At 38.0% G+C, this 26,325-nt stretch overlaps 1 protein-coding gene across 1 annotated transcript in view; it reads right to left on the bottom strand.

Annotated features, from left to right (window-relative positions):
- Nucleotides 1-8,208: 8,208 nt before the first annotated feature.
- The window catches only part of PAX9 (paired box 9), a 22,150-nt gene continuing 4,033 nt past the window's right edge, over nt 8,209-26,325 (bottom strand). The window contains exons 2-4 of the mRNA XM_075192960.1: nt 25,301-25,431; nt 9,942-10,167; nt 8,209-8,451 (exon numbers count right to left, since the gene is read on the bottom strand). Coding sequence (XP_075049061.1) covers nt 8,357-8,451; nt 9,942-10,167; nt 25,301-25,431 — 452 coding nt within the window. The 3' untranslated portion in view covers nt 8,209-8,356. The remainder of the gene's footprint in view (nt 8,452-9,941; nt 10,168-25,300; nt 25,432-26,325) is intronic.

The following is a 26,325-nucleotide window of genomic DNA, read 5'->3' as shown; positions in this document are numbered from 1 at the left end:
GAGCAGAAAGTAGAGGGTGGGCACTGAATGGCAGAATCAGGGTATATAGTAAATCGCAGGGAGGGAATGGGCTTGGCGAACATAAGGAGACTCTAGTGCTGGGAAGATTTTGTGGACACAGTTGAGGGAGAAGAAAAGTGGGTGTTCTCATTGAGATGCATGTCCATTACATGGTTGAGATCTGCTCCTGACTTTGCTTTAGTATTTAGATAAATCTAAGCATTTATAGTGATGGTGTGTGGAGAACTTTGAACCTAGGGCAGTTGATTAAGAATAAACCCAAGTCTTATAGTAATGGTGTGTGTAAAGCTTTTGACTTGGAGCCATGTTTTAAGTATAGTATAGTAACTTCACTCTAGCAACTTAAATTGATGTTAAGCTAGTTGCCCCTAATAAAAGTTTTGAGAGTCTCAAAACTAGTTTTATTTTATTCCATTCATATAAAGCATTGAAAGTGAGCTCTGGTTTAATAAAGCACACTGGAGAAGGTGGGGTGACCCAAGAAAGCTTGGTTATATATGACTCTTATGTCCAAAAAAAAAATTTAAGCATTTGATGATTTCTGTTCCATTTGACTACATTTAATGATCCAATTATCATTGTATTCCTGCACCTGTAGTTTGTGGGGTATTAAGGAACAGTGTGTGCAAATTTAATGGCCACTTGAGGCCTTTAGGGCAGCATTGGGCATCATCGAGAGACAGTCCTGCTATTTTTAGTTATTGCCTTTTCAACCTTTTGTTCTCCAGCTGTAGATGATTTATAACTTAATTTTTTTCAGCTGGTCATCTAGTTAGCAACAGAATATAAGGACAGCTCCTACTTAGTGGAAAGTAGAGGTATTTAGAATGATTTAATATTTAATGTTGCTATATTTAAATGTTTTAGTGAAGATTTTACTGTCTGTATCCACAGGATTTATTCAGCTTCTTAACATGAGCCACATTGATGTCAAATAAGGTTTTGTCTGTGTTAAAAACAAAATAGGAATTTTGTCATCACCTTCTAATTTGCTACCAATTACAAATCAAGTATATATGTGTGACCCAACATTGGTGCTCATTTATTGGAATCTAGCAGATTAACGCCTTGATATAGTGGTGGGTGACTTGCACATGTGCAACTAATACGTTAACTTTTATTATTATTTTCTTAATTGTACATTTTGCATTAGGGGTAAATGTATCAAGCTGAGAATTTTCCGGCGGGTTTGAAAAACCAATCAGATTCTACCTATCATTTATTTAGTACATTCTACAAAATGACAGCTAGAATCTGATTGGTTGCTATAGGCAACATCTCCACTTTTCAAACCCGCCAGAAAACTCTCAGCTTGATACATTTACCCCAACGTCTTTTGCTGGTATTTAAAAATTTTACGGTTTGTACTTTTTCATTCCGCCCCACTGAAATTTGCATTCAAAGTGGCAGCTATCTTAAGATGTGTGCCGGTCCGCAACAGCAGCATATGCGCCTGATTTGTGCCAGGTATAAACATACATTTATGTCCCACCGGCACCCATGGTTTTATCCATGTTGTTAGTCAGGAATAAAACTGCTTAAACCTCTCTAACAGAGCAGGAACAAATTCCCATCTCGTGTGCGTAACAAAGAAAAAAGTTTTGCTTAAACACGGTCTGCCTCTGTTCGCAATTGTGCATACATGCCCTTACGGTTCTTGGCCTACATTAGAATGCCTCTCTTCCGCCTATCCAGACACAGGCAGCATAAATATCTGAATCACGCAAATCTGCTTGGGTAGATGTGCGTGACCCCACTTTACTGGGCATGAGCAGAATGGCTCAGGCAAGATACACTGCAAATTGGTGTAGTACTCACTCTACACCAGCCCCAAAGTGTTTAGTTTCCTGGTAACTAGACTAGAGTAAAGATTTATGAACCGTTCCAAATTAAAAAAGATGCCAATCATATTCTGACATTTTTCTAGTACAATTTTGGAAATTAAAGCGAACATCTGGTTATTGTGAGTTGCAGCAGCTTTTTATTCTTTTGCACCAGTTCTCACAAAAGTCCTTGAGTGTTTGTCTTTCCCTGATAGGGAAATAATGCATGAAGTAAGGAGGACTTACAAGCCGTGTGCAGACATGCTGGATTAGATATGTTATAAGGAGTTATTGCAGCCCCAAGGTCAGGACTAATAGTGATAAACCAATATATTATTAGGAGCTATGTAGATGCCTACCTAACTGGTGCAATGCTCTCTTCATAACATCACTATAGGCCTCAAGTTTTACCAAAAAAATGTGTTGACGAGGACAAGGCTGGAGATCACTCTGTCATACTGAAATGCAGTGGAAATGTTGTTTTTGGGATAAAGTTCATTGTCATGGCAAAAAGGGACTTTAAATTAATTGCAATTCATCTGATCACTCTTCATGACATTTTGGAGTATATGCAAGTTGCCATCATAAAAACTGAGGCAACAGACTGTAAAATATTTGTGTCATTCTCAAAACTTTTGGCCATGACTGTACAAGTAGTCCATTTGAATATGTTATATGTATTTACAGAGTATCCTCCTGTCAGTTGATGTAGATCAAATTATTACTCTTGTTTACATGCCAACACTTTAAGCAGTTTAGGGTTCATGTTAAAAGGCAATCTACATAGAATTACATGAAACAGATGGCACAACCATAACATGCTTAAGTGTTGTTTAAAGGGTTTGTCCACTTATTGAAACAGTCACCCATCATATATCAAAAGAATAACTGCGTCATTAGAAGACTTCATGTGATATGAAGAACTCCCATGTATCCTAATGCCAGTTTGCAATGCAATTTAAGGTACTGAAGGTCTGTCCAGTCCTCTTCAATAGAGCTCTGCTGAAGAGCAGTGGACAAATTGTGCTACATAGCTTTTAGATGCAGTGTCAATATGTAATAAGAGCAGAATGTAGTGTGATCTGGGAACAGGTAACAAGGAGAGGGGGAGCTGAGGTGTCCCCTACTTATACACAATGAGCCATTAAGGACAGTAAAGCATAAAAAAGGAGTAGCTTTGCACCTTGGCAAAACCATGTTGCATTCGAGGGGAAGGTAAATTTAAAATATGGGGACAGATTTATAGTTGGGGTAGGGCAGGTCTTAGATCAACCTTAACTTTCACTGTAAAAATAAAGCTATCAAGTATTTGTGTGATGAAAAGGCAGCCAGTATTTAACTTAGGTGCAAAATAATAATTTGCACCCCTTGCATTGTAGCATGGGTTGTCCCGGAGCAAATGTACTCCTTTTTTTTTTTGTCTTACTTTCCTTAATGACTCAGGCCCAATGTGTGGGCAGGGGCGGATCTAGAAAACTGGTGTACCCGGGGCGATTTAGGGGGGGGGGATTTAGGCCCCACCCCTTTCTAGCATCTTAGGCTGCCGACGGCTGCACACTATGTGCAGGTCCGTCCAGCCGTGACAGGCAGGGACAGTGTGCTGCCCGGCTGCTCTGATTGTGTTTTAAAACACAATCAGAGCAGCCGGGCAGCACACTGTCCCTGCCTGTCACGGCTGGACGGACCTGCACATACTGTGCAGCCGTCGGCAGCAAGTGTCTGCTAGGGGGGGCGATCGCCCCGATCGCCCCCCCCCCCTGGATCCGCCACTGTGTGTGGGACAGGTTTTAGTCGGGGGATGGGGGCAAAATTGGCCAATTTCTTTGAAGGTAGTAGGAACATAGTTTCATTACCTTTTTGTGCATCTATGGAACTGATGAACGGTGGGTTATGACTGATCTCGATAATCCATAAATAGTTAAGCATAAAAGTTGGTACATGCTGTGTATGAAGCTCTGCAGGCTTACTTTGAGGTAAATCTACTGCACTTGCTATGATAACCAGTTTTGTAACTATGTGTCTAAAGAAGGTAATTTCAATTATATATAAATGTGGATACTCAGCTACTGTGTAGTTTGCATATATTTGTATTATTCACAGGGGGTACACGTGAGTTTAATCACATCCTCCACTGTACACGTGTCCTTAGAAATCCATACCAGGCTAGAGGTCTTGGTATTATACAGCATTGCAAGAGAACAGAATTGTAATTAGAAGCTTGGTAAACTGTATAATTTAAGCATATGTTGCTCCCTTTGTATTATTAGATATTTATTGCAGACTGATCATATATAATACTAAGAGAAAACATAGGTGATCATTGTTAATTCTTATCATAACAGCACAAAGCATGCATGCTCTTAAACTAACCATAAATTAACCATACCCTGAAAAAAAGAGAATGTGTGATGGATTACCCGATCCCTGATTGGTTACTATAGAATGTTTTCAATAAATGCCTCCCATAGAATTTAAAATTCAGCAATATTATTTAATTTATTATTTTAAATATCCTCATTAATCTGTTGAGCTTCAAAAGGCCCACTTATATACCCAGTCAATGTAAATATCAAACTAAATTGATTTAAACCAACCAGCAAATGACATTTGCTAGGATAACGTATTTAATAATTGGCTGTAGTGCAATCATAATGGTTCATTAGACAATTTACATTCTGTTGGTTGTATTTTTTTTTTTTTTTTATAAAATATTTTATTTGAAGATTTTTCAAGTTTTAACAGCATATTGGTTAGATTACAAATCAAACATTTGTTATAATCACTTCAGAACCTTGTTATTTCGTAAAACTACAAAATGAAGGGTGGCGAAACAGAAAAGTGTAAGAAGGGGACGGGGGAAGGGAAGGAAATGTAAGAAGAAGAGGAGACAGGGCGGAAAAGGGCCGATGACGGCAGAGAAGAAAAAAGATAAAGAAGAAGAAGAGGTTAGTAAGGGGCAAGGGGAAATAGGAGGGGGAGTTCGGCCCAACGTCCTGACGATTGTTAGTTAACTCGTAGGCATTTCACCACTAGATCTAAGACATCAGCATCTATTTTAAAAGACTCACGATTGGTTTACTCCATAAGTGGCAAGCCAAGGTTGCCAAATACTACGAAATTTATTGGGCCGATCATTAATTATGCTCATGATATATTCGCATCGGTAAGTCTGCCATATTCTACTAATCACTTCAGGCAACGTAGGGGGTTCAGGTTGCTTCCAGTCAGTTGCTATCGCGCATTTGGCAGCATTAAGAACATGGCTTACCATTGCTGTTGTTTGCTTGTCGACATCAGGTATAGGTCTGTGTAGGAGAGAATAGGAAGGACAGGGGGGGATTTGTAAGGTGACTCTATGAATTAGGTTGTGAACCTTTTGCCAGAATCTAACCATCTTGTGGCATGACCACCAAATATGACCAAACAAACCCTCTTTACCACAGGATCGCCAGCACAGACTCGATGAGTAAGGATATATAGCTTTTAAACGAGTAGGGACCAATTACCATGTGTACAATAGCTTATATGCATTTTCTTTGGTACGTACACAAATAGAGCTCTTAGCGATTCGCCTTCTGATCTCAGACCATTCCTCTGTATCTAGCACATCACCAAGGTCTTCCTCCCATTTTAGTTCATAGAGATCTTTCTGTTGGTTGTACATTATTGACAATTTGGTTAAAATAAACCACAAAAAACACAAACAATGATGCCTGCAAATCACATTAGTGTTTATTATGAGAAATGATTGTGTTTTCATTTTTTAAATCTCCCTCTCACCGGCAGATTTACTGAAGATCTAAGTCTTTTTGGCATGGCAGTGTGAGGCTTGTGTAGTGTCTGTTAGCTGTATGCTTATGTAATGCCTTTTTGTCCCTAATCTGGTTTGAGGATGGAGAAGAATAGAAAGCTGATAAGTTGGAAAAACTTATGTGTTCTAGAAAACTTGAATACTATTCAGATGTTTAAACCAGTAGACATCTAAAGGTTAAGTAAAGTAGAAAGAAAAAAATGAGCACGGTATATGATATATTTATCACTGTCCAACTGTTTTCAGATCCAATAAAAGGAAGGTTTATCATAGAGAAGTTTTTTTAAGGCAGTCAGGACCAGGTGAAAGACAGGTGCAATGTCGTAGTAGTTGTTTATAGTCTTCTATTGAAGAATTTATAGATGCGATTGTCAGAAACCTTTATATCTAAATTGAGTCTTTCAACTTGGTCCTGTTTCATTTTCAACTCATTTTGTCAATATTCAAACTCCATTTTTTCAATATACTTAAAGTAAGAGAGAAATGTGTTACATGGGTGAGTGCTTTCACTTTATTGCTCTCCATGATAAGGCACATATAGAAACAGAAAAGTGGCATTGGCATAAACTTCATGGATTGCCCATTCAATACATTTTAAGCTTATGCAACAAGTTACTGTTAGTAGGCCGTAGCAGGAGATTATAGAGATTGTATGCCTAAAATCTTTCAGGATTTAACAGACCCAATCCAACATTAACTGCCCGTGGCTTACATGAGTTTGTTAAACTACAACAGACATATTTCAATATCCCCGTTACATCTTAAGATGTGCAAGTATTCTGCTTATAGCGCATGTCTTTAAGTGCTTTAAATTAACCCTCTGTTGTAACCACTGATGAATCCAGCATTCAATAAAAACGAAAAATGTTGGAGTCAGTCAGCCCTGTAAGACAAGTGCACTGCACAATCTTTAACATGGAGTATATATCATTAAGGTTTCTGGGGGGGGGGTGGGTAAATTTGAAAAAATTTACAATAAACAGGAAAGATTTGAGCCAGAAAATTGTAAACATACATTAGCTGTTTCACCAATAACATCCTACACGATCATCAGAGATGTTTTTTTAGATAGAGTTATACAATGTCCAAACAATGTAAAACTTTTTAGTTTCTCAGACACTCCTAAAGGAGAATAGACATCTGGATAAAGCCATGTACACGGAAGCACTTTGAGGCAGTGCCACAGTCCTTGTTTGTTTAGAGTTTGACATGTGCTTGTGCTGACAGAACATCCACCTACAGCAAGCCTGTTCCTGTAATGTTTGGACTCCTCAGTGTAGGATAGTTTGCTCTGTTCAGCATGCAAAGTGCTATAGACATGGTCTAACTAATACAATGAAAGAGTGAGGGAGGTTCCTTGCCCAAATCATCCTGGATTGTGCATTAACCGGCCACATAAATTGGAATTTCATAGACCAATTTGGCACAGAATAGCCCTGTATTGGCTCTAACAAACACCATGAACAATAAAAGTGGGATCAGATTTCATCATTCCTGCAGGAAAAACAGTAATACAATGATCACTACTGTCTGTGTTTACAGCTATTGGCCAGCCACACTGACTTAGCTCCTTGTGATTCGCTTGTACAGCCATTCAGTAAGGAGAACAGCTGGATTTTTCTAATTTGCCCATATACATGTACGGCCAAATTAAACACATAATCTAGTCGCTCAGTCTTGGACTGAACGACGATATGACGCAACATCAATCAGTGCAGTTGTAAAAAGGACCGTGCTCAGCACATGGTGGCCAACCTGATTATGTCTAATTTCTAATACAAAATGGCCATGCCCTAAGAAGTTATCAGGTTACAGTCATGTTGTTTCTCTTATAAATTATCTACAGAAAAATCTAAACTTTAAGAAAAAAAGACCAAAAAATATTAACCCAACCCTCCCTCCCACTTTGTTATATTTAAACAGGACCATAATAATTAAAACTATTACAAAGGATGTCACATGCTTTCACATTTCCTGTTGAGTTGCTTGTGTGTTCTCTGTCATACATGTACATATTCTAACAGACATTGACCGAGACCTGTTACATTTAATGTTAAAGAGGGTGAATCTTGAATTGGATGAATAAGTCCCCCAGATCTCATCTGGCTTGATCACTTTGAGCGACCATAATCCTTTGTGTAGTTTGGGTTTAAAACCCATTGACCCCATCTTTAGCTGCTGAAGATCTGCCAAGCTCTACACAGCATGAGGTGTAAGTCCAACGTCCCTTCATTTCCTCTTCACATTAAGTTCAGGTTTCATGACTCATGGTTTTTTTCGTTGTGTGAGAGCTTCTTTCTGTTTAAAGCTACAAACCACAAGTCTTATAAAGGCAAACAGACTCCGAGCAAAGGGTAACTAGAAGATTTTTGTTGTTTTTGTTTTTTTTGTTTCTGTTTTAGTTCAGCTGAAAAGTGGCATATTTTAAATTCCATTACAAGGTGCAGAAATGTGGTTCATTGAATCTGGAGTAGATTCTTTCACAGTATGTCCACCAGGTGTATGTCTTTCATGCGGACCACAGATCCAAGTGAAGGAGTGACAGCTGGGTGTATTGCTGGAGTGGTCAGGTGTCCACATGAGGATCCATGTGATTGGCATATGTCTGGCAAAGTTCCAATTCTGTATGCAATGGTTTAATAGACCTTGGAATGTCTTACATGATATTGGCATGTCAGTGTGCAGAGTGTGTCCATGGTCTTTATGCACTTGACATATGAACTGTCCCATGACGTTGGGATATGTGGTAGGACTGTTGAGATTTGCGCGATTGGATGCTTACTTTTGTTTCTTCTGCTATAAAAGAGGAAGAAAAGATGTTCTAAAATAGTGATCTTTTTTCAAATAAATACCAACTACTTACCAATGCAATAAAGTAATGCAGAAATGATTCTGGCTTCTACTTTCAAAATACTCCAAGTGCTCCTTAATTAGAATCAATGCGGTAACTGTCTAGTTGTACCCAGGGGTAAATGTAAGATTTGTAGAGAGGGGTTTCCATGCTACGCCGACAGTGGGCGTGTCCAGCATGCATGGGGGCGTGACTATAATTTTAGACAATGTTTGGCTGCTCTCCAACTCTTCCTATCCACATCATATACACAGGCAATTCCTATCCCCGGGGTAAGCCACCTCAAGCATACAGTGCCCCATGCTGGGAGGGGGTTTCCAGACACTAGAAACTCCCCCTCGGTTTGCCTATGGTACCATAGGGTGTTTTTCTGCCTCTGCTATATACCTTTCTATGATTTATAATGTAGGGTCAGGGACAGGCACAGGACTTTAATATACATTGGCAGCCACCACCATTTATACAGTCAAAACTAACAGTGGTGGTAATGGGCAGAATAAAATAATCATGTCCATATATGATGTTTTAAAGACACTTAATATATATTATAAATGTCTGACAGCTCCCCTTTAAATATTGTAAATATTGCTAATTGCTAACTCGCATTTTTAATGATTTGGTCTATGTAATATATATCTTACATATTGTGTTTTTTAATTCCATCATACATGGGCCTTAAGAATCCCCCACAGCCAGACAACACGTATGTAACAATATTTAATGTGTTATAAAAACAACAGTTATACAGGTATTTGATGCACTTTGATCTGTAAAGCATATATTATACCCCAAAAAATGAATAAACCGTAACTCTTTTAATATTTCTACAACACTTTTTAATTAGAAAGCTGGTTTACAGAACATAAAGTAGATTATATAGTGACATGCTATATGCACAATTGTGCTTTAAACAATGACAATCAAGCAGACGTTTCATTTTCGAATCAGTAGTAAAATAGCTGTTAGAATCTGACTGACCTCAATGGTTTACTGCACTTCTGTGCATAAGAAATTTGCTTACCCAAAAAATCTAGAAGTCACAAATATTTAAAATGAGTATTGAGTTACTGGGAAGCCAGTTCAACAGGTAAGCGGTCCAGTGCAATGGGCAGCCTGCGTGCACGGTGCTTCTCAACCAGCCCTGATATAGCTGGATCTTTGGTACAGAATTCCGTGCTTGTGCCAATGTGATAATGCCCTGTGCTTTGGGGGGTTGGGGGACTAGTGTAAAAAGTAACAGACTGTGGCCGCTTCTTATACCAACATGGTGGAAGGCCAAGCATAGAACAGCATGGAGACATTTAATATTAGCCCATCTTCTCATCAGTTTATCAACAAAAATCAATGTAAAATAATAAATATTGTAAGGACTGCAGCCTATAGTGTATTCTATCTCCATGTGAGTTTCTGTCCCCGGTCTATGAGCTGTGCTTACCTTCTCGTGCTGTCTGCATGCCTTTGAATGCTAGTGATGCAGTGATGTCACAGTTATGAGGAGACAGTGGAGTACCCCCAGAGTGCTGCCATCCGTGTCCTGTCACATATCCTGTGGGTGCTGCTGTGCCGTATGCCATATAGGGGGATACTGGTGCAGCCGTGGGGTACGGAGTCATGCCTGAAGCTGCCACAAAACTGCCGACTGTTGGTAAACCACTAGCTGTCTGCAAAACAAAGACAAAATAATAAATGTATATTTTTGATAATTGTGTATATTACCATTTTTATCTTAGTGATGTGTTGCTTATAAATCAGTGGGGACATTTATGAAGCAAATAAAATATTTAGTGATTTATTTATTATTATTGTGGGGACCCATAAATGGGTGTATATATATATATATATATATATATATATATATATATATATATTGTGAGAAAATACACCATTCACAGGAGTCGAACACAGGTAAGCTGAACCATTTAGCTGTTTATTAGCAGTTGTCAGGATGGTAAAACAGCCCCAATGCTGGTACAGCAATCATATCCAGTAACAGTACACGGAAATCCCCACCAGCTACATCTGGCTAGACATTACTTCCCTGTCTGCTCGCTGGCCACTTACTGGCATCGGTGGTGCCACCCATACATACAGACAGTGTCTTTATCCTCCACCCCAAGCACTACAACAAATCACAGCAAACCAACCAAAACTGTAGCTGTTTCTGTCTATTTTAGTTTTAGTGCTGATGTGGCAAGTAGTTTTGCAGTATAGATTGGTTAGACTAGAATAAACCATGTTCTCAGCAATCTATGAGGATATATTTGACGCTCCATAAAAGGCTAATAAAATATTTACTGTTACATTTTGTTGATGTGTAGAAGGTTGTTTTAGAGCCTGTGCTGCCCTAAACACCATTAGTAAATCTACCCCCAAAGAAACAAGATTGCACCCTGTATGCCCACACCTAACCAGGGCCAGGCACCACTTTCCTCAATCACTGCTTCATAGGTAAGAAGCTGACGGCGGATCCATGTCTACGGCCGGCTCCCGGTGTGGTGACTGGATAAATGGATGACTGACACAAAATAACCAGCATAGAAGCAGAAATTCCTGTTTTCGCTCTTATCAGTGTTGCCTTTGGCCTGTGCCTAGCTGGTATATATGTCAGACACAGCACTGCAATGGGCATTGATGTACTTTAACTCTATTTTAAAAAACATTAGTGATCACTCGCCTTATGAACTGCCCCGCCATTTAAACTTTAAACTGCTAGGGACAGTAGCACAGAGCTCTATACTGATGAACAGGGGATTAATAGACATGTCACAGTGATGTATTAGAGGCCACGTGCCCCTCCTTACCCTTATTTGTGGCCCTTGGGGCTAGATTTACTAACTGCTGGTTTGAAAAAGTGGAGATGTTGCCTATAGCAACCAATCAGATTCTAGCTGTCATTTATTTAATGCATTCTGCAAAATGACAGCTAGAATCTGATTGGTTGCTATAGGCAACATCCCCACTTTTTCAAACCCGCACATTAGTAAATATACCCCTTGGCCTCTTTTATGACTTTCAATTAAATTAAACCTCCGGTCATTTAAACAGTATTCAACATGTAGTCTGTAACAGCTTTAGCATAGCCTAGAATAACATGAAATAAGTCATAAAGAAATATATTTTATATATATATATATATATATATATATATATCTTAGCCCCCATTGTCTATCTGAACTAAAGTGGCCTTCCTCTTACCATCTCAGTTCAGCTCTCATTATCTTATAGCACTTGTGTCAGTCTCGAATGACTCTATCTTGTCATGCCTGTCATCTTTCGGCTAAGTGATTTAAGGATTTGAGCTATTCCCTGGTATGGGGAGGTGTTCTGTGGATGAACAAAACACAGTTTAAGGGTCTCAATGTCTTTTATATGAGTGTAAATCACTTAGCTGGAGATCGCAATTCACAGCTTATTGACTAGCGGCCTAAATTTCCATCCTGAGGAACCCACAAACAAAAGCAATGTTTGCAAAGTGGTTTTGACCTTAAGATTTCACACAAAGAAACCTTTAAACCTGAGCCACCGAGATCTACTCATTCTGTTTGTTTAGACATCATCTTGAATGATTTTAAGTAAACAGGAGGACATTTGGAGAGCCCCGAAATCTCCTGTTCAGTGGCAGGTGAATTAACTTTTCAATACAAGTACAACTGCTGCATTCTCAAGTTTCAGGAAGAGGGACAGGCTGTTTGTTGGAGACTTTAAAGGCAATGTTATTTTATTTGATCAGCAAGCAAAGATTTCTCATGATATGATCTGTCATATGTCCACACACCTCCCCCTGCCCAATTTATTATTATTAGTATTACATGTTGTTTATTTTTCTTTCCTAAATGAAACATATTAAAGCTCTATGTAATAGGGATCTATTCATGACTTTGAGGGTTTTTTATGGTAAAAAATAAGCCAGCTATTTTTCAAGGTATTGGCGAATCCGCTATTATATTCTGGATCCGTGTTGCCATGGATATAATCATCATCATCACCATTTATTTATATAACGCCACTGATTCCGCAGCGCTGTACAGAGAACTCACTCACATCAGTCCCTGCCCCATTGGAGCTTACAGTCTTAATTCCCTAATATAGACACACATACAGAGAGGGAGACAGGTAGTGACTAGGGTCAATTTTGATAGCAGCCAATTAACCTACTAGTATGTTTTTGGAGTGTGGGAGGAAACCAGAGCACCCGAAGGAAACCCACGCAAACACGGGAAGAACATACAAACTCCACACAGATAAGGCCATGGTTGGGAATTGAACTCATGACCCCAGTGCTGTGAGGCAGAAGTGCTAACCACTACACCACAGTGCTGCCCTAATAGTTACTAATATTGTACTACTATTTCGTGTTGGATCTATTAGTAAATAGATTAGCAAAATAAATAGAGAGACTTATTTGCGTCTCTAATGACTCCAAAAGGTTTCCACAGGTTAAAAAAAAAAATTTAAAAAATTATTTTTCAGACCTATTATTCCTGTAGTTCGGAGAACGGGTTAAATACATTTCAGGGTCATTTTCTGGGTTGCTCTAAGCATATAAATGTGACCAAGGAAAAAAGGATGTAAAATAAAATCTATTTCAATAGATAGCCTACATGTTCCTAAAAAACCCCAATATCATATTTCCTTGGGTTGAATATAAAGTCAAAAAGTAATTTCTGGCAAAACCAACGTAGCATAAAAGCACCTCTGGTCTTGAAGGGGCTCAGTGGGTAAAATACATTAACTAAGATCAATTCTACAATTATAGTTTTGTTGACTGAGAGTTCCCATGTTGATCTGTTATGTTACTTCTAAATAACTTTGTGATTTTACTCATTGAATCAAATCATTCCACAAAGTTTTAGCAAGGAACTAAGATGATATTTACATAATTCACTCAGTGACAATGTTGTAAATGTATTGAAATATTGATACATAAATAATAGCTTGGGATAAACACTGGCTACACACATCATCCACATATCGTGCCCTGCAGAGCTTATATAGTAGACAAAGAATTGTCTGATTATGCCAATAAACAAAATGACATATTAGTGTATATCTAATCATGTAGGAATGTATATCATACAATGATATTTAACAGACTGGACTAGGCAGTATCCTGAAGATGTTTATTGTAGGTATACTCTATCTCAGTGGCGGAACTACCATTGGTGCAGCAGGTGAGGTGCACCGGGGCCCATGGAGATAATGGGGCCCGCTGCACGGGGAACTAGTGAGCTGTGGGCCCCGGATCCCTCCTCCCCACTTCCCTGCTCCGGGGCCCATGGAGATAATGGGGCCCACTGCAAGGGGAACTAGAGAGCTGTGGGCCCCGGATCCCTCCTCCCCGCTTCCCTGCACCGGGGCCCATGGAGATAATGGAGCCCGCTGCGCAGGGAACTAGCGAGCTGTGGGCCCTGGATCCCTCCCCGCTTTCCTGCACCGGGGCCCACGGCTCACTAGTTCAGTCTCTGCCCTACCTAGTACAGCTCTTCGTGTTTCAAATGTGTTTTCTTCAGAAGTTAGTGCTTGATAAAGCCTTGCAAGCAATTTACCATTACACATAGATGTTGGCCTTTAGGGGAAACTGTTCAATAGGATACCAGAGACACTATGGATTGCATTTTACTGTGAGTGAGAGAATCAGGGCTTTTGTGTTAAAAATAGAGATAAACAGAAAATAGGGTATTTTTTTGCCCTAAAGAAGATTTTCACCTAAAATACATATTCATCCAATATCAAAGGTAATTTCTAACATCCACTTGTGTGCTGTATGTAATGCTTCTCATAGCAGGACAGAGCTAACAATCGTTATTGTATTTCCTTTGCTAAGTGCAAGCCCTCCTGTTTTGGCACAAATTTCAGGTTCTGAAAGGCTCCTTGCATTATGTTCATATGAACACACAAAAAGTCTATAGCACGTAGACAACAAAAACAAATTCCCCCATGATTCTTACAAGTGTCTCCTGATCTAACCGGTAGCTAGTTATATACTGTATAAACAGCTGCTGCCTAATAGCTGCCAGAGATAACATAGTAACATAGTTGATGAGGTTGAAAAAAGACACCAGTCCATCAAGTTCAACCTATTTTGGATCTCCTGCGATCCTGCACTTATATTTGAAATTAATCCAGAGTAAGCAACCGCCAATCTGTTTCAATTGTGGAAATCCCCCCAGACTCAATATTGCAGTCCTATTTTTACCCTATATCCACTAAAATCCTTCATTTTAATTAACGGTCGTATCCCTGGATACACCTTTCCGCTAAAAATTTGTCTAACCCTTTCTTAAACATATCTATTGAATCTGCCATCACAACCTTCCCTGGCAGTGAATTCCATATCTTGACTGCCCTTACTGTAAAGAACCCTTTCCTTTGCTGGTTGTGAAATTTCCTCTCCTCTAACCTTAGGGGATGACCATGTGTCCTGTGTATGGTCCTTGGGGTAAAAAGTTCCCATGAAAGTTCCCTGTATTGACCCCTAATGTATTTGTACATAGTAATCATATCTCCCCTTAGACGCCTCTTTTCTAAAGTAAACATGCTTAAACTGGCTAACCTTTTCTCATAACTCAACAAAGTATTAACCAGGGGTGGTGAATAATTATTAAACAACTGTATTTTAATCTTGATAACCCTTAAGTGTGGAAATGGGATGGGGTCACTTTTATATATAAATCCCTATAAAATTATACTAATGATAATATATATAGAATTTAATCAAACTGAAATATAATTGTTTATTAAGTATTCACCCCCCCCCCCCTCCCCTCTGTTAATATTTATTTGAACAATCTCTGACATATAACAGATTGTAATGTTTTTGGGCAATATCAAACAACAACAGTCTATGTTCTATTTTAGATTTCTGGTAAAAGGTATATAATTGCTTTAAGGATGTACATCAACAAATAACAAAAATGTAAATTCTAGATTTCCATTGAAAGATCATTTAACATGAATGTGTGATAGTAGACCACTGTTGAGTACAATGGTGTATAGTTAAACCTCTTATGCACTACATTTTAATTTTACTGAGCAGCAGAGAACAATGAAGCACACAGTAGAAATGATAACATTTCTATTTCTCAGCTCTCTTTGTAACAGTACAATACCACGTGTGTAAGGAAGCTATGGAACAAAAGAGAATTACAGAATACAAATGAAAAGTCAAGGTAAAATCTCTTTAAGCCCCATATTATTAGGAACTTTGTCAAATGTCAGCACACACTCCGTTCTTCAGAACATCAGTGCTGAATTTATCTGCTCCACCACATAGGATTCTGGGAGGATTCTGTCCCCAAAGAATCTAATATATATAAGCCTAGCGGTGTGTGTTAGTGTGTGTGTGTGTGTGTGTGTGTATGTGTGGAAAAAACTATTTTCTCAGAAAGGGCTCATCCAATTGACCTGACATTTGGTATACTGACATTATTTGACAAAAAAATTATAATAGTAAAGTCAGTTAACTTCCATCATCCCCCCTTCCCCCCGTGGGAGGGGTAGTAAAGGCTAAATTTACGAGTTGAGGGCTGAAACTCTTGACCGTGTGGGTATTTATTTACCAGAGCCTGTGTTTGGTCATGGACAATTATATGTCGCATTTTCACGAGTACGGAGAAGCAGTGATGTGAAAGTGCAGGTTATGAATACTGCCCTTCAAGGAAGACTGATTGAGCACAGCGATAAGGTGTTTAGCAGAAACGTGTATCGAGAGGTTTTAGAACAGTAAGACGATGGAGATTAAGGATGTGGCGATGAAGATGAAGGATGAGGTGATGGAGAAGAATGATGAGGTGGTGACATGTGGACAAAACCACGTTAAAAAAGGGCGCTTACGTCGGGAAGTAATGCTCTTCCCCTGAGGAGGCATGGCCTAGCCCCAAATGCATGACAAGAACCTTTTTAACACCTTAAGTAGCTTGATTTGACTAGAATACATGAGTATCATGCACGGGTTAACTTGTATTACATATAAGGCTGGGTACACACTACAGGTTTGTCACCCGATTATCAGGCCAGTCACACGATAAACGACCATTCTACTCAATATTGCATTAGTGTGTATGCTCCAATGATGAACGATTATCATTCCAAAGCACATCGTATTGGTTGAGTTGATTCTATAAATGGACTAAATATCTCGTTCAGCGATGGAACGATGTTGTTCCAATTCTGCAGAGTGTATGCACTCATGATCGGCAGTGTCCATAGATCTCTATGGAGTGTGCAGAGTCACAATCTTTTCAGCCGATGGTTATGACAGATGAAGAGCACAGATCTGAAGGTAAATCTTGTAAAACGTGTTTAGTGTGTACACATGAATCGGTATGCCGATCATGACTCAGTCATTGGTGAAATCGATATATATATATATTGCATCGGGAGATATTTTCTGTAGTGTGTACCCAGCCTAAGGCATCACAGGTAATGCATAATTTGGTCAGTTAACGCCACATGTTGGCAAAATTTCATCCAAGCTGACAACTTCTTCAAAGATAGACTTAATAATTTATTACAGCTAAGGGCAATGTCCCTATTTATAACTAACCCTTACTCTCAATATATTGTCTGTAAAAGTTAGTAAAACGTATAGGCATATGACTTTAATCCCACATAACCTTTATTTACATGCACCCTACCATTTAGTAACTTAGTTACCTATGGGAAATATATCCTGGAAAGTGGTAGAGCTTTTGCCATCCATCTATACATCTAAACTTAAGTCTTGTTAGGGGATTAATTTATCGCATTGTCATATATTAGTCTGTATATTGTGTAATGTATCCCAATGATAACCTGAGTTATATGACAATTGTGTGAAAGGGCCTTTTGATATAATAGTCCGAAAACAAGTTGTTTTGTATAAAGTGATCTAGGTATGTTTTACGAGTGCACACATATACATACATATTTAATGTGTGCTTTACTGTAGATCTGATTTTTGCTGATGTATGTAACATTTTCTGCAAGATATAAGGTATAGATTCCATTTACAGATACTTGGCCCGAATGCAAAGATCATGGGCCTGATTCATTAAGGATCTTAACTTAAGAAACTTCTTATTTCAGTCTCCTGGACAAAACCATGTTCCAATGCAAGGAGTGCAAATTAGTATTCTGTTTTGCACATAAGTTAAATACTGACTGTTTTTTCATGGAGCACACAAATACTTGATAGCTTATTTGTACACTGACATTTAAAGTTGATATTTGTGTGCTACATGAAAAAAACAGTCAATATTTAACTTATGTGCAAAACAGAATACTAATTTGCACTCCTCCCATTGTAACATGGTTTTGTCCAGGAGACTGAAATAAGAAGTTTCTTAAGTTAAGATCCTTAATGAATCAGGCCCCATGTGAGTAAATAGCATTACAATATCAAGCAACATGATTGCTGCAACAGTGTAACTGGATTGTACTGGAATACAATCTGTTTTGCAATTCCGATGAATGGAAATTATAACTATTTAACACATTGTCCTAACTCATCCAAATTATTGTTCATTAAGTCTAGTCCTATGTATATCTGAGTTCTGAAATGATGTAGTAATAGCTAACTTCACCTGACCAAGATGATGGCAAAAAAACAGAGAATGTCAATTCAAAATTATGAAACTACCATGAAAACCAAATTTTCATATAGAGAGAATTAATGTCGGCACATACAGCCATTATTGATCACTAGGCAAAGTATTGCTGGTGTATTGTTCAATGGGTACAAGATTCCTCCTTGTTTTTCTGATGCATGTAATCTTGTTTCTTTTTTAAAATGAGAATTTTTCACATTAAGGGGGAATCATTTAGAAAAGTTTTCAAGATGTCTATATCATCAATTTCATATGTTCTCCTGAAATTGTACACACGTCCTCATAGCTAGCCTGCAATTAGTAAGGGAGCAAAAATAGTTATTCCCCTAGAGCAGGCTTGGCTAACCTGTGGCACTCCAGGTGTTGTGAAACTACAAGTCCCAGCATACCCTTCCAGCAGTAAGCTGCTATATATTGGCAAAGCATGCTGGGGCTTGTAGTTTCTCAACACCTGGAGTGCCACAGGTTAGCCAAGCCTGCCCTAAAGCAATGATGGGTAATACCCTCTGAGCCTTCACCTGTGGCCCCCAACTCCTTCCTTCCTTTATGGTCACATCTGTTTATTATACCTTGTAACACTTGCTTAAAATACCTGCTGATATGTCAATACAGATAGGTGTCTATTTCTTATATTAAATGTATTGGTTTGACTTATTACTGAGATTGTGGGGAATATTTACTAAACTGCGGGTTTGAAAAAGTGGAGATGTTGCCTATAGCGACCAATCAGATTCTAGTTATCATTTATTCACAACATTCTACAAAATGACAGCTAGAATCTGATTGGTTGCTATAGGCAACGTCTCCACTTTTTCAAACCCACAGTTTAGTAAATATACTCCTATGGGTTTTTGTGTGGCCCTGTTGAAGGTTAAATGGCAGCCCTATGTGGCCCCCTGAAATGTATCAGGTTTCCTATCAGTGCCCTAGAAGCTAGCAGCCACACACTAAAACATACTGCTGGTGGGGCTCTGGGTAATAACTGACTGGGATCCCCGGAATTGTAAATTTGTCACTTTTCTGAAATAGACAAAGAGTCCACGTTCATTATACACAAAACTGTTAAAAGTAAATGAAACACATATGCCCAGTTTTTCAAAATAAACTTCAATTTAATATTTGAGACTGGCAAATATATCCTTCACATGAAATGTTAGCTGCTTCCTTAGCAATGACTTAGTGCAGGCCTACAAGGTCTGTTGTTTCAGGATTCGAAAACAGTTCAGAAAAAAGTATGCATGCCATATTAATGACATTAAACACATCCTGTTGTATAAATCAATGTACAACAAGAGGAAAAACACAGAAGAGATAAGATTTTCACAAGCAAATTGAATCGAGAACACATGCTGCAATGTACTAGCAGTTTTATTTTTCTGTTTAGACTTGTTTCTTTGCTTGCGGCCACCGTGCAGAACCTACGACTCATTACGGCTGTGATGTAACATTTCCTGCAGACCATTATCTTTGTCAGTGTTAGTGCGGGGAAATCTGTATCACAAACTGCTCAGGCAGCTAGAGATGCATTGATGGTTATTGCTCAGTCTGGCCTGCAGACGTAGCATAGATTGGTGATTATTGGTAAAATATGTGTTATTAGCAGAGTTCATTGTTTGCTTAAAGAAATCTGTGAGTGCTGAAAAACAAGAGCCAGTTCTTCTAAATTGGAAATAGAAGTAGTTAAAACCATATAAAATATATGGATGTGATGCGTGGAATTGTGCACAGTTAGGTACAGAGCCGTAACTAGGGCTGTGCGACAGGGGGCGACCACCCAGGGCACAATGCTGAAGGGGGCGCAATTTAGGAATATTTTAGGTTCATTTGGTTAAAATTGAGGGCTAGGGGGGGCGGCATTTGTCTTTCTCGCCACAGGCGCTAGAATTCTAAGTTACGGCTCTGGTTAGGTATCTTGGACCAGCAAATACTGACAGATAACTTATTTTAGTCGGTTCAAATGTATTGGAATTTCCATCAGTGATGTTGGTGAAACATTGAAGTGGAGGAGATAGAACCAATCTGTTGTCAACCAGGATATTAGAATATTTCCAGGGTTAGACTGTCATCAGTTAGAGCGCTAGGGTGCATAAACCACCAATCACAATTATAACACCCTGAGAATGGAATTAGCAGAGCCAGCTGCAATCTCAACATTAATAATATGTGTGTAGGGGTGTAACTTTAGGAATGGTTTACTGTGTCAATGGGAAAACCATGTCTCTCTCCAGGAGCATTTTCTCAGGAATATATCTCTATATTATGTGTGTTGGGTGTGTGTATGTGTATATATATATATATATATATATATATATATATATATATATATATATATATATATATATATTTACATGCAAACATCAGCAAAAGTGCTGTGTTTAGCAAAAAGAAAGGGGTGAGGCTTATTGACTGATACACAAGGAAACATTTAGGGAAGTTGTAACAAGATAACTGCTGCTAATATGGCACTTGTCCTAAGCCAGGTTAGACTACTGGCAAAGTGCATGGTGCTATTTGGGGAACATTAGGGTATTTTTGCCTATTGTTAGCTGTGACCATTTTTTATAAATGTTAACAGAATATATCAACACAGTTTTACCACTTCTACAATCCAGTTCTTACAATGTGTCCAACTAACTCCATGTAGTGGACGGTGGCCCTATGTGGCTCTGGAGCACAGGTATAGTAAGTAGTCACTGACTAAGGCTAGGTACACACTGAAGCATTTTCGTCCAATAATCGGGCAAATCAGCCGGCATACGAGCGTTTGGTCAGAAGTCGGGTTAGTGTGTATAGCGACACAATGGTCTAAAGTTGTGCCAAAGTGCTGATTGTCGGCTCATTTGATTGGTCGTATACTGTGTAATATTTTCTGACCAATCCACCTAACGATCATGTATTGTGTATAATTTTCCGATCAATCCTCGACCTACGACATCTTTGGGTGCTGTGTGTATGTTAATTTCTGATGTCCGTACATGTCCCACGTGGTGCGGTGTCCACATGTCACTCATTTTGTAATTAGGTGCTTCTAGCGGTAAAGCAATAACAGGTGTCTATTGCATTATTGCCTACAGCATATGTCTACCATTTTAATTATAAACCTTTGTCAATGTAGTTCTATAACAAGCAAAGTTTTATTTATATGTGTAATGCTTAGGTTTGCCTCCTCAATTATAGCTAATTATAGCTATGTGTCACTTTATTGTACACTCAATACATTAATAAAAAGGGTAAAACTTTCAAGCGTTCTCTGAAAACCCACCTCTTAAGACAAGCTTAAAATATTACTCAACCACCCTCTTAACCTTACTACATTACTCTATTACCACTCGTTACACAATTTCACACAAGACAACTACCCCTTGACCAACATTTTTGTGTGACAGAATCATTTAGCTTATGAGTCACTTTTACCTTTGCAGTCTGGCTGGGCCGAAATGCAAATGGTAGACTTAACCTCATGTGTCAAACTCCCATTGTCCCATAGATTGTAAGCTTGCGAGCAGGGCCTTCTCACCTCTTTGTCTGTTTTACCCAGTTTGTTTATTAGTTTACTATGTTTGTCCTCAATTGTAAAGCGCTACGGAATATGTTGGCGCTATATATATAAATGATGATAATTATGTTAGAGCTGAGCTGTTATATGCTGCACTAAAGTGTCTCTTGAGTGTGATCTTGTACAACTGCGTATACACAAACACATTCTACCTCAGATATCCTTACGTGGCCTAAACTACAAACGCACCAAACCTTAAGCCACGATGCTTATCTGTAAACCTGGTGGTGCCACAACGATGCGATCTGTAAGGATCACCTATCGGAAACAATAACTGCACTTATTCAGCAGTCTGTCTATTCATATTCATATACAGCAGTGATGGGCAAAAGGATACACTTTGGGGGCCACATGGTGCCGTCCTCTAATTTTCAATAATATAATATAAAATAAAATAATATGTTTAATCAAAAAAGGGACCCTTATCTGTAATAACATATCGACAGGCATTTTAAACAAGTGTTTCAAGCTGTAACAAACAGATCTGACAATAAATCAGTAAGGAGCTGGGGGCCACAGGGGAAGGCTCGGAGGGCCGCTTGTTGTCTACCACTGTTATACAGTATTCTCAATAAGAGTTTTCTTTCACTTGTCCATGACATATGTAACTGTGCCTCACTGACTGGCGGCTTCTATTTATCTCATGTAAAATATCTTCAGTATAAGGCTACTAAAACGGTTTGGTATCTAGGATAAATAGCTGGAACAATTACTGTATGACTAAATTGATACACTGATAAAATCTGCATGTGGAAGATATTATACTGTTTATATTTTGGTACTTGGCAAAAAAGTTAATTGGATATAGATTGTTACAGTGAATTAATGCTGGGTTAAACTGAGGGCATACCTTGGGACAACTGGTTAAATAGTACAGTCTATGGGAAAAGACTGGGTTAGAAACATTGAGTTCACTAGACATTTAAGAAGACATGTTTACAGCACTGTAATAAGTGTATGCATATTGTCAGGCTTGAAGTAGTAACATGGCATTATTAGCAGATGACATGTTACCTGTTAATCCCGCTATATGTGAGACTAAATTAGTATGGATTAAACATTCTGTACTTAAACTTAACTTAAAATGGTCCATTTCACTTCATTTGTTACAGTAATAAAACAATTGCACAAGTTCTCTATTTCTGTAAAGAAATGTCAGTTTTATACCATGTTCATTTAACTACCTCTCTATGACAGTCGCTTGGAATATCAGTCAATATACTATCAATTTTCTGACAGATCTTAAACAAAGCTGACTGTGATGTGCGACATTCAAAATGTATAAAGGGAAGCAAGTTTCTCATTTTTTCATATGATCTGTTTTATATTATATATATTATAAGCATTGCTCTACATACATATGTATTAGACAACTTGTGCAATATCTAGATATTGTGTGTGTGTATATATATATATATACATATATATATATATATATATATGTGTGTGTATGTGTATATATATATATATATATATATATATATATATATATATATATATATAGTGTGTGTGTATATATATATCCCATTAATTGGAATATTTTAGGAAGAATATAACATGACTTCTAAAAATCATTATCACAGTGGGCCTTTATACTTCATCCACAAATGTTCAATAAATACACTGAGGCACCGTGATTCCTAAATACTGATTGTACAAGAATACAATGTACAGATGTTTTACATATATTATCGTCACTGTTCTACTGGTTGCCTGTCTAAGGAATTTTGGAGCCAATACTGGAAGCTCATTTGTTACTGGTTAATTTACAATTTGGCTCACCTACGTTTCAGATATCGTACACAGTATGTTATAAAGCGCCATTAATATAAACATAAGAATAGCTTCATAATAACAGAGCAAAATGGTTTTAATTAGAAAAATATTTTAACCATCCATAACATGCAAGTATGTGCTGTAATATCTTCTTAGTGATTGCAGAACGTATACACATATACTTTTGACACTGAATCAATATACAAAGACAATTGCATGTAATCTCTCTTCAGCTCCACAATAATGGGAATATGTGACATGATAATTAGATGTCTTTCCTTAACCTATTTTAAAACCAGGAGAGGGAGCCTTGGTGAGGTACGTTTCCCTAATGAATATTGAAGCAATTACATTAAGATGTGTTGTTTATACAGATATTAAAATGATTTGCATAATATATGTTTTAAAACATGAATGTGCTGGATCTCTCCTGTATACTAATCTGTCCTTAATGTGTAAGAAAAAAATAAAAATAAATCTCTTTCCCTAATTATTACCAGGTAGGATACAGGAAACAAATCACCTTGAACATTGAACATGGCCCTAGTATTTTGTGACTGTTTAGCCAAAGTTTTATAATTGTTTATATGGAGGTGATCCTGAACGTGAAAAAAGCTGAATATCAACTATCAGTTACGATGCCAGGTAATAATGAGACCTGGCCCTTATTCTGTTAATCAAATATTGTGTTAGCAATGTGTGTCTTAACCTGGTTAACACTAATTCAGGGTGCCAAGGCAACGCTCTTACTGCCCTGCTCGGAGATCTATTCTTTTTCCAAGCAAAAAAACAAAGTAAATGACTTAATAGTCAACTGTCATCACCCAGCAGGCTCGAAAAGTCCATTTCTGTTGCACAAGTCCAGTAAAACACCCCTATGCCTGATGGGACCGGGATCAATGGATCTATATTTTCCTGGTGGCAACATGTTGTCATAACTGTAGGTCTTTGTACCTCTGAATATTTGACATAATTATGCCATGTTATTGTTATTAATTATTATTGTTGATTTGTAGCATGGCCAGGCAGCGGGGGAAGGGCATACTTAAAAGGAAGACAAATAAATGCAAAAAAAAAACAAAGCTCAGAAGGGTCCCTAGCCATGAGAGGAGTTTTCAATCTAGAATATATGCCATAAACCATGAAAATGAACCATTGTTATTTTATAAACAGTAATCAAGTATTACAATCTACATTCTGTAGAAATCATTGGTAATTTCCAAACTTCCTTAGTTGTATTGTTCCATATTGTCTTCAAATCTTTTGTTTTTATTTAAACTATTCAAAGAATGAAGTCCAAGCATGAACATGTTTCACCTTGCTTCCTTTTTTTAACACTATGCTCTTGGTAGACTTCATGCACATTGCCCCTGGATTGACCAAAGCAGAGCTGGCAAAGGCTGTAGGAACAGTAACAATCAAGGCAACAAACCACAGATAATCTCGGTATTAATGATTACTACCAGGGATCTCCCTGAATGAGTTGGAGACTCCTCTCCCACACACTGGGGGAGGAGGGGGTGATTTACTAAACCCTACAGCTTCCAGCAGCTCAGCGGATCCGAGTTTGCCTTTTTCCTGACCAATCAGGTGTGGATAAAAAAACAACACATACGCACCTTGTTGGACACGTGATAGACGAACTCAAATCCGCGAGCTGGTAAAAAACGAAGGATTCAATAACCATCCTACTAACTCGGCGGATTGCAAAAAATAGGCGAATAGTTTTGCAACTTCGCACTGTTTATGTTAACAAATTTAAATTAAACGCGTTCATATAGTATAAGGAGAAATATAAATGACTTTAAACACAATTGTCATTATTTGCACCTAACTTTTATGCATGACATGTTTCTCTGCCATTTGCTAACTTACCTGGCTGTACTTCACCTCTTGGTCCAGAGATCCTTTCTCCAGCCCATTGATCATGTGTTGCGTAGACTGGAAACCATTCCTAGTGAGGCTGCTCCATTCTTCCAATTTGGGACTGTGGTAAGGAGATGTGTCTGGGGAGACAGGGCGAATGTCACTATTGCGTTTTTTGGGGAAACTATTATAGGTAAGAAAGGTAGAGAGAGATGCTGAATGTCTACCTCTGCTCTCTAATAATGACCATATTTCACTTATCTACTTGTACTAAGCAAGAATTCAGCTAGCGCCTAGAGCCTAAATTAATATACGTGACACCTACCATTTAACAGCATTTAATCATCTTCATGGACATACAGAAACTCAATTGATGTAAACTATACATTATACATTTGTAGAATAATATACTGCACAATGATTAGATATCCTGTGTAATACTATATGCACACACAATGCGTGGGCTGGTTAAATACATAATTTCTTACCTGTCCTTGAAATAGATGTATATACAGATAGATATTATTTCATGCAAACAATTATAAGGACAAGCAGGTGAAGTATACCTGCAGACGTCATATACAATATATGCATGAATTATTCTTCGAAAATTAGTATATCATGATATATTTATCCCTAAGAACTACGGTCACTGGGGTCTTACACTAGATCAGTACGAGATCAGTAGTAAATTACAGTTTAATTCCCATTTTTGTAACCACGGTATACAAAAGGTGTGTATTATGTTTGATCTGTTTACTTATTTTTACAAAGTGGGTATTGTATATCCTAAACCAACATCTGAAAGGGAAAATGCTAAATGATCATTTAAAAATATATTAAAACACAACTTTATATACAAATCTCCTTAAAACAGTCTTAGAGGTGATAACTTACATATTTAAATGCAATACTCAATGGATACATCTACAAAGACTGCGTGAAACATCTGTATATAATAAATAATGGAGTTGGCGATCTAGACTATTATCATTAAGGTACGGATGTAATAATATTATTGAATTAGGCGTTTG

This window comes from Mixophyes fleayi, chromosome 12 (assembly GCF_038048845.1).
Source record: "Mixophyes fleayi isolate aMixFle1 chromosome 12, aMixFle1.hap1, whole genome shotgun sequence".
Lineage (NCBI taxonomy): Eukaryota > Metazoa > Chordata > Amphibia > Anura > Limnodynastidae > Mixophyes > Mixophyes fleayi.
This window is presented reverse-complemented; position numbering and strand designations above follow the sequence as displayed.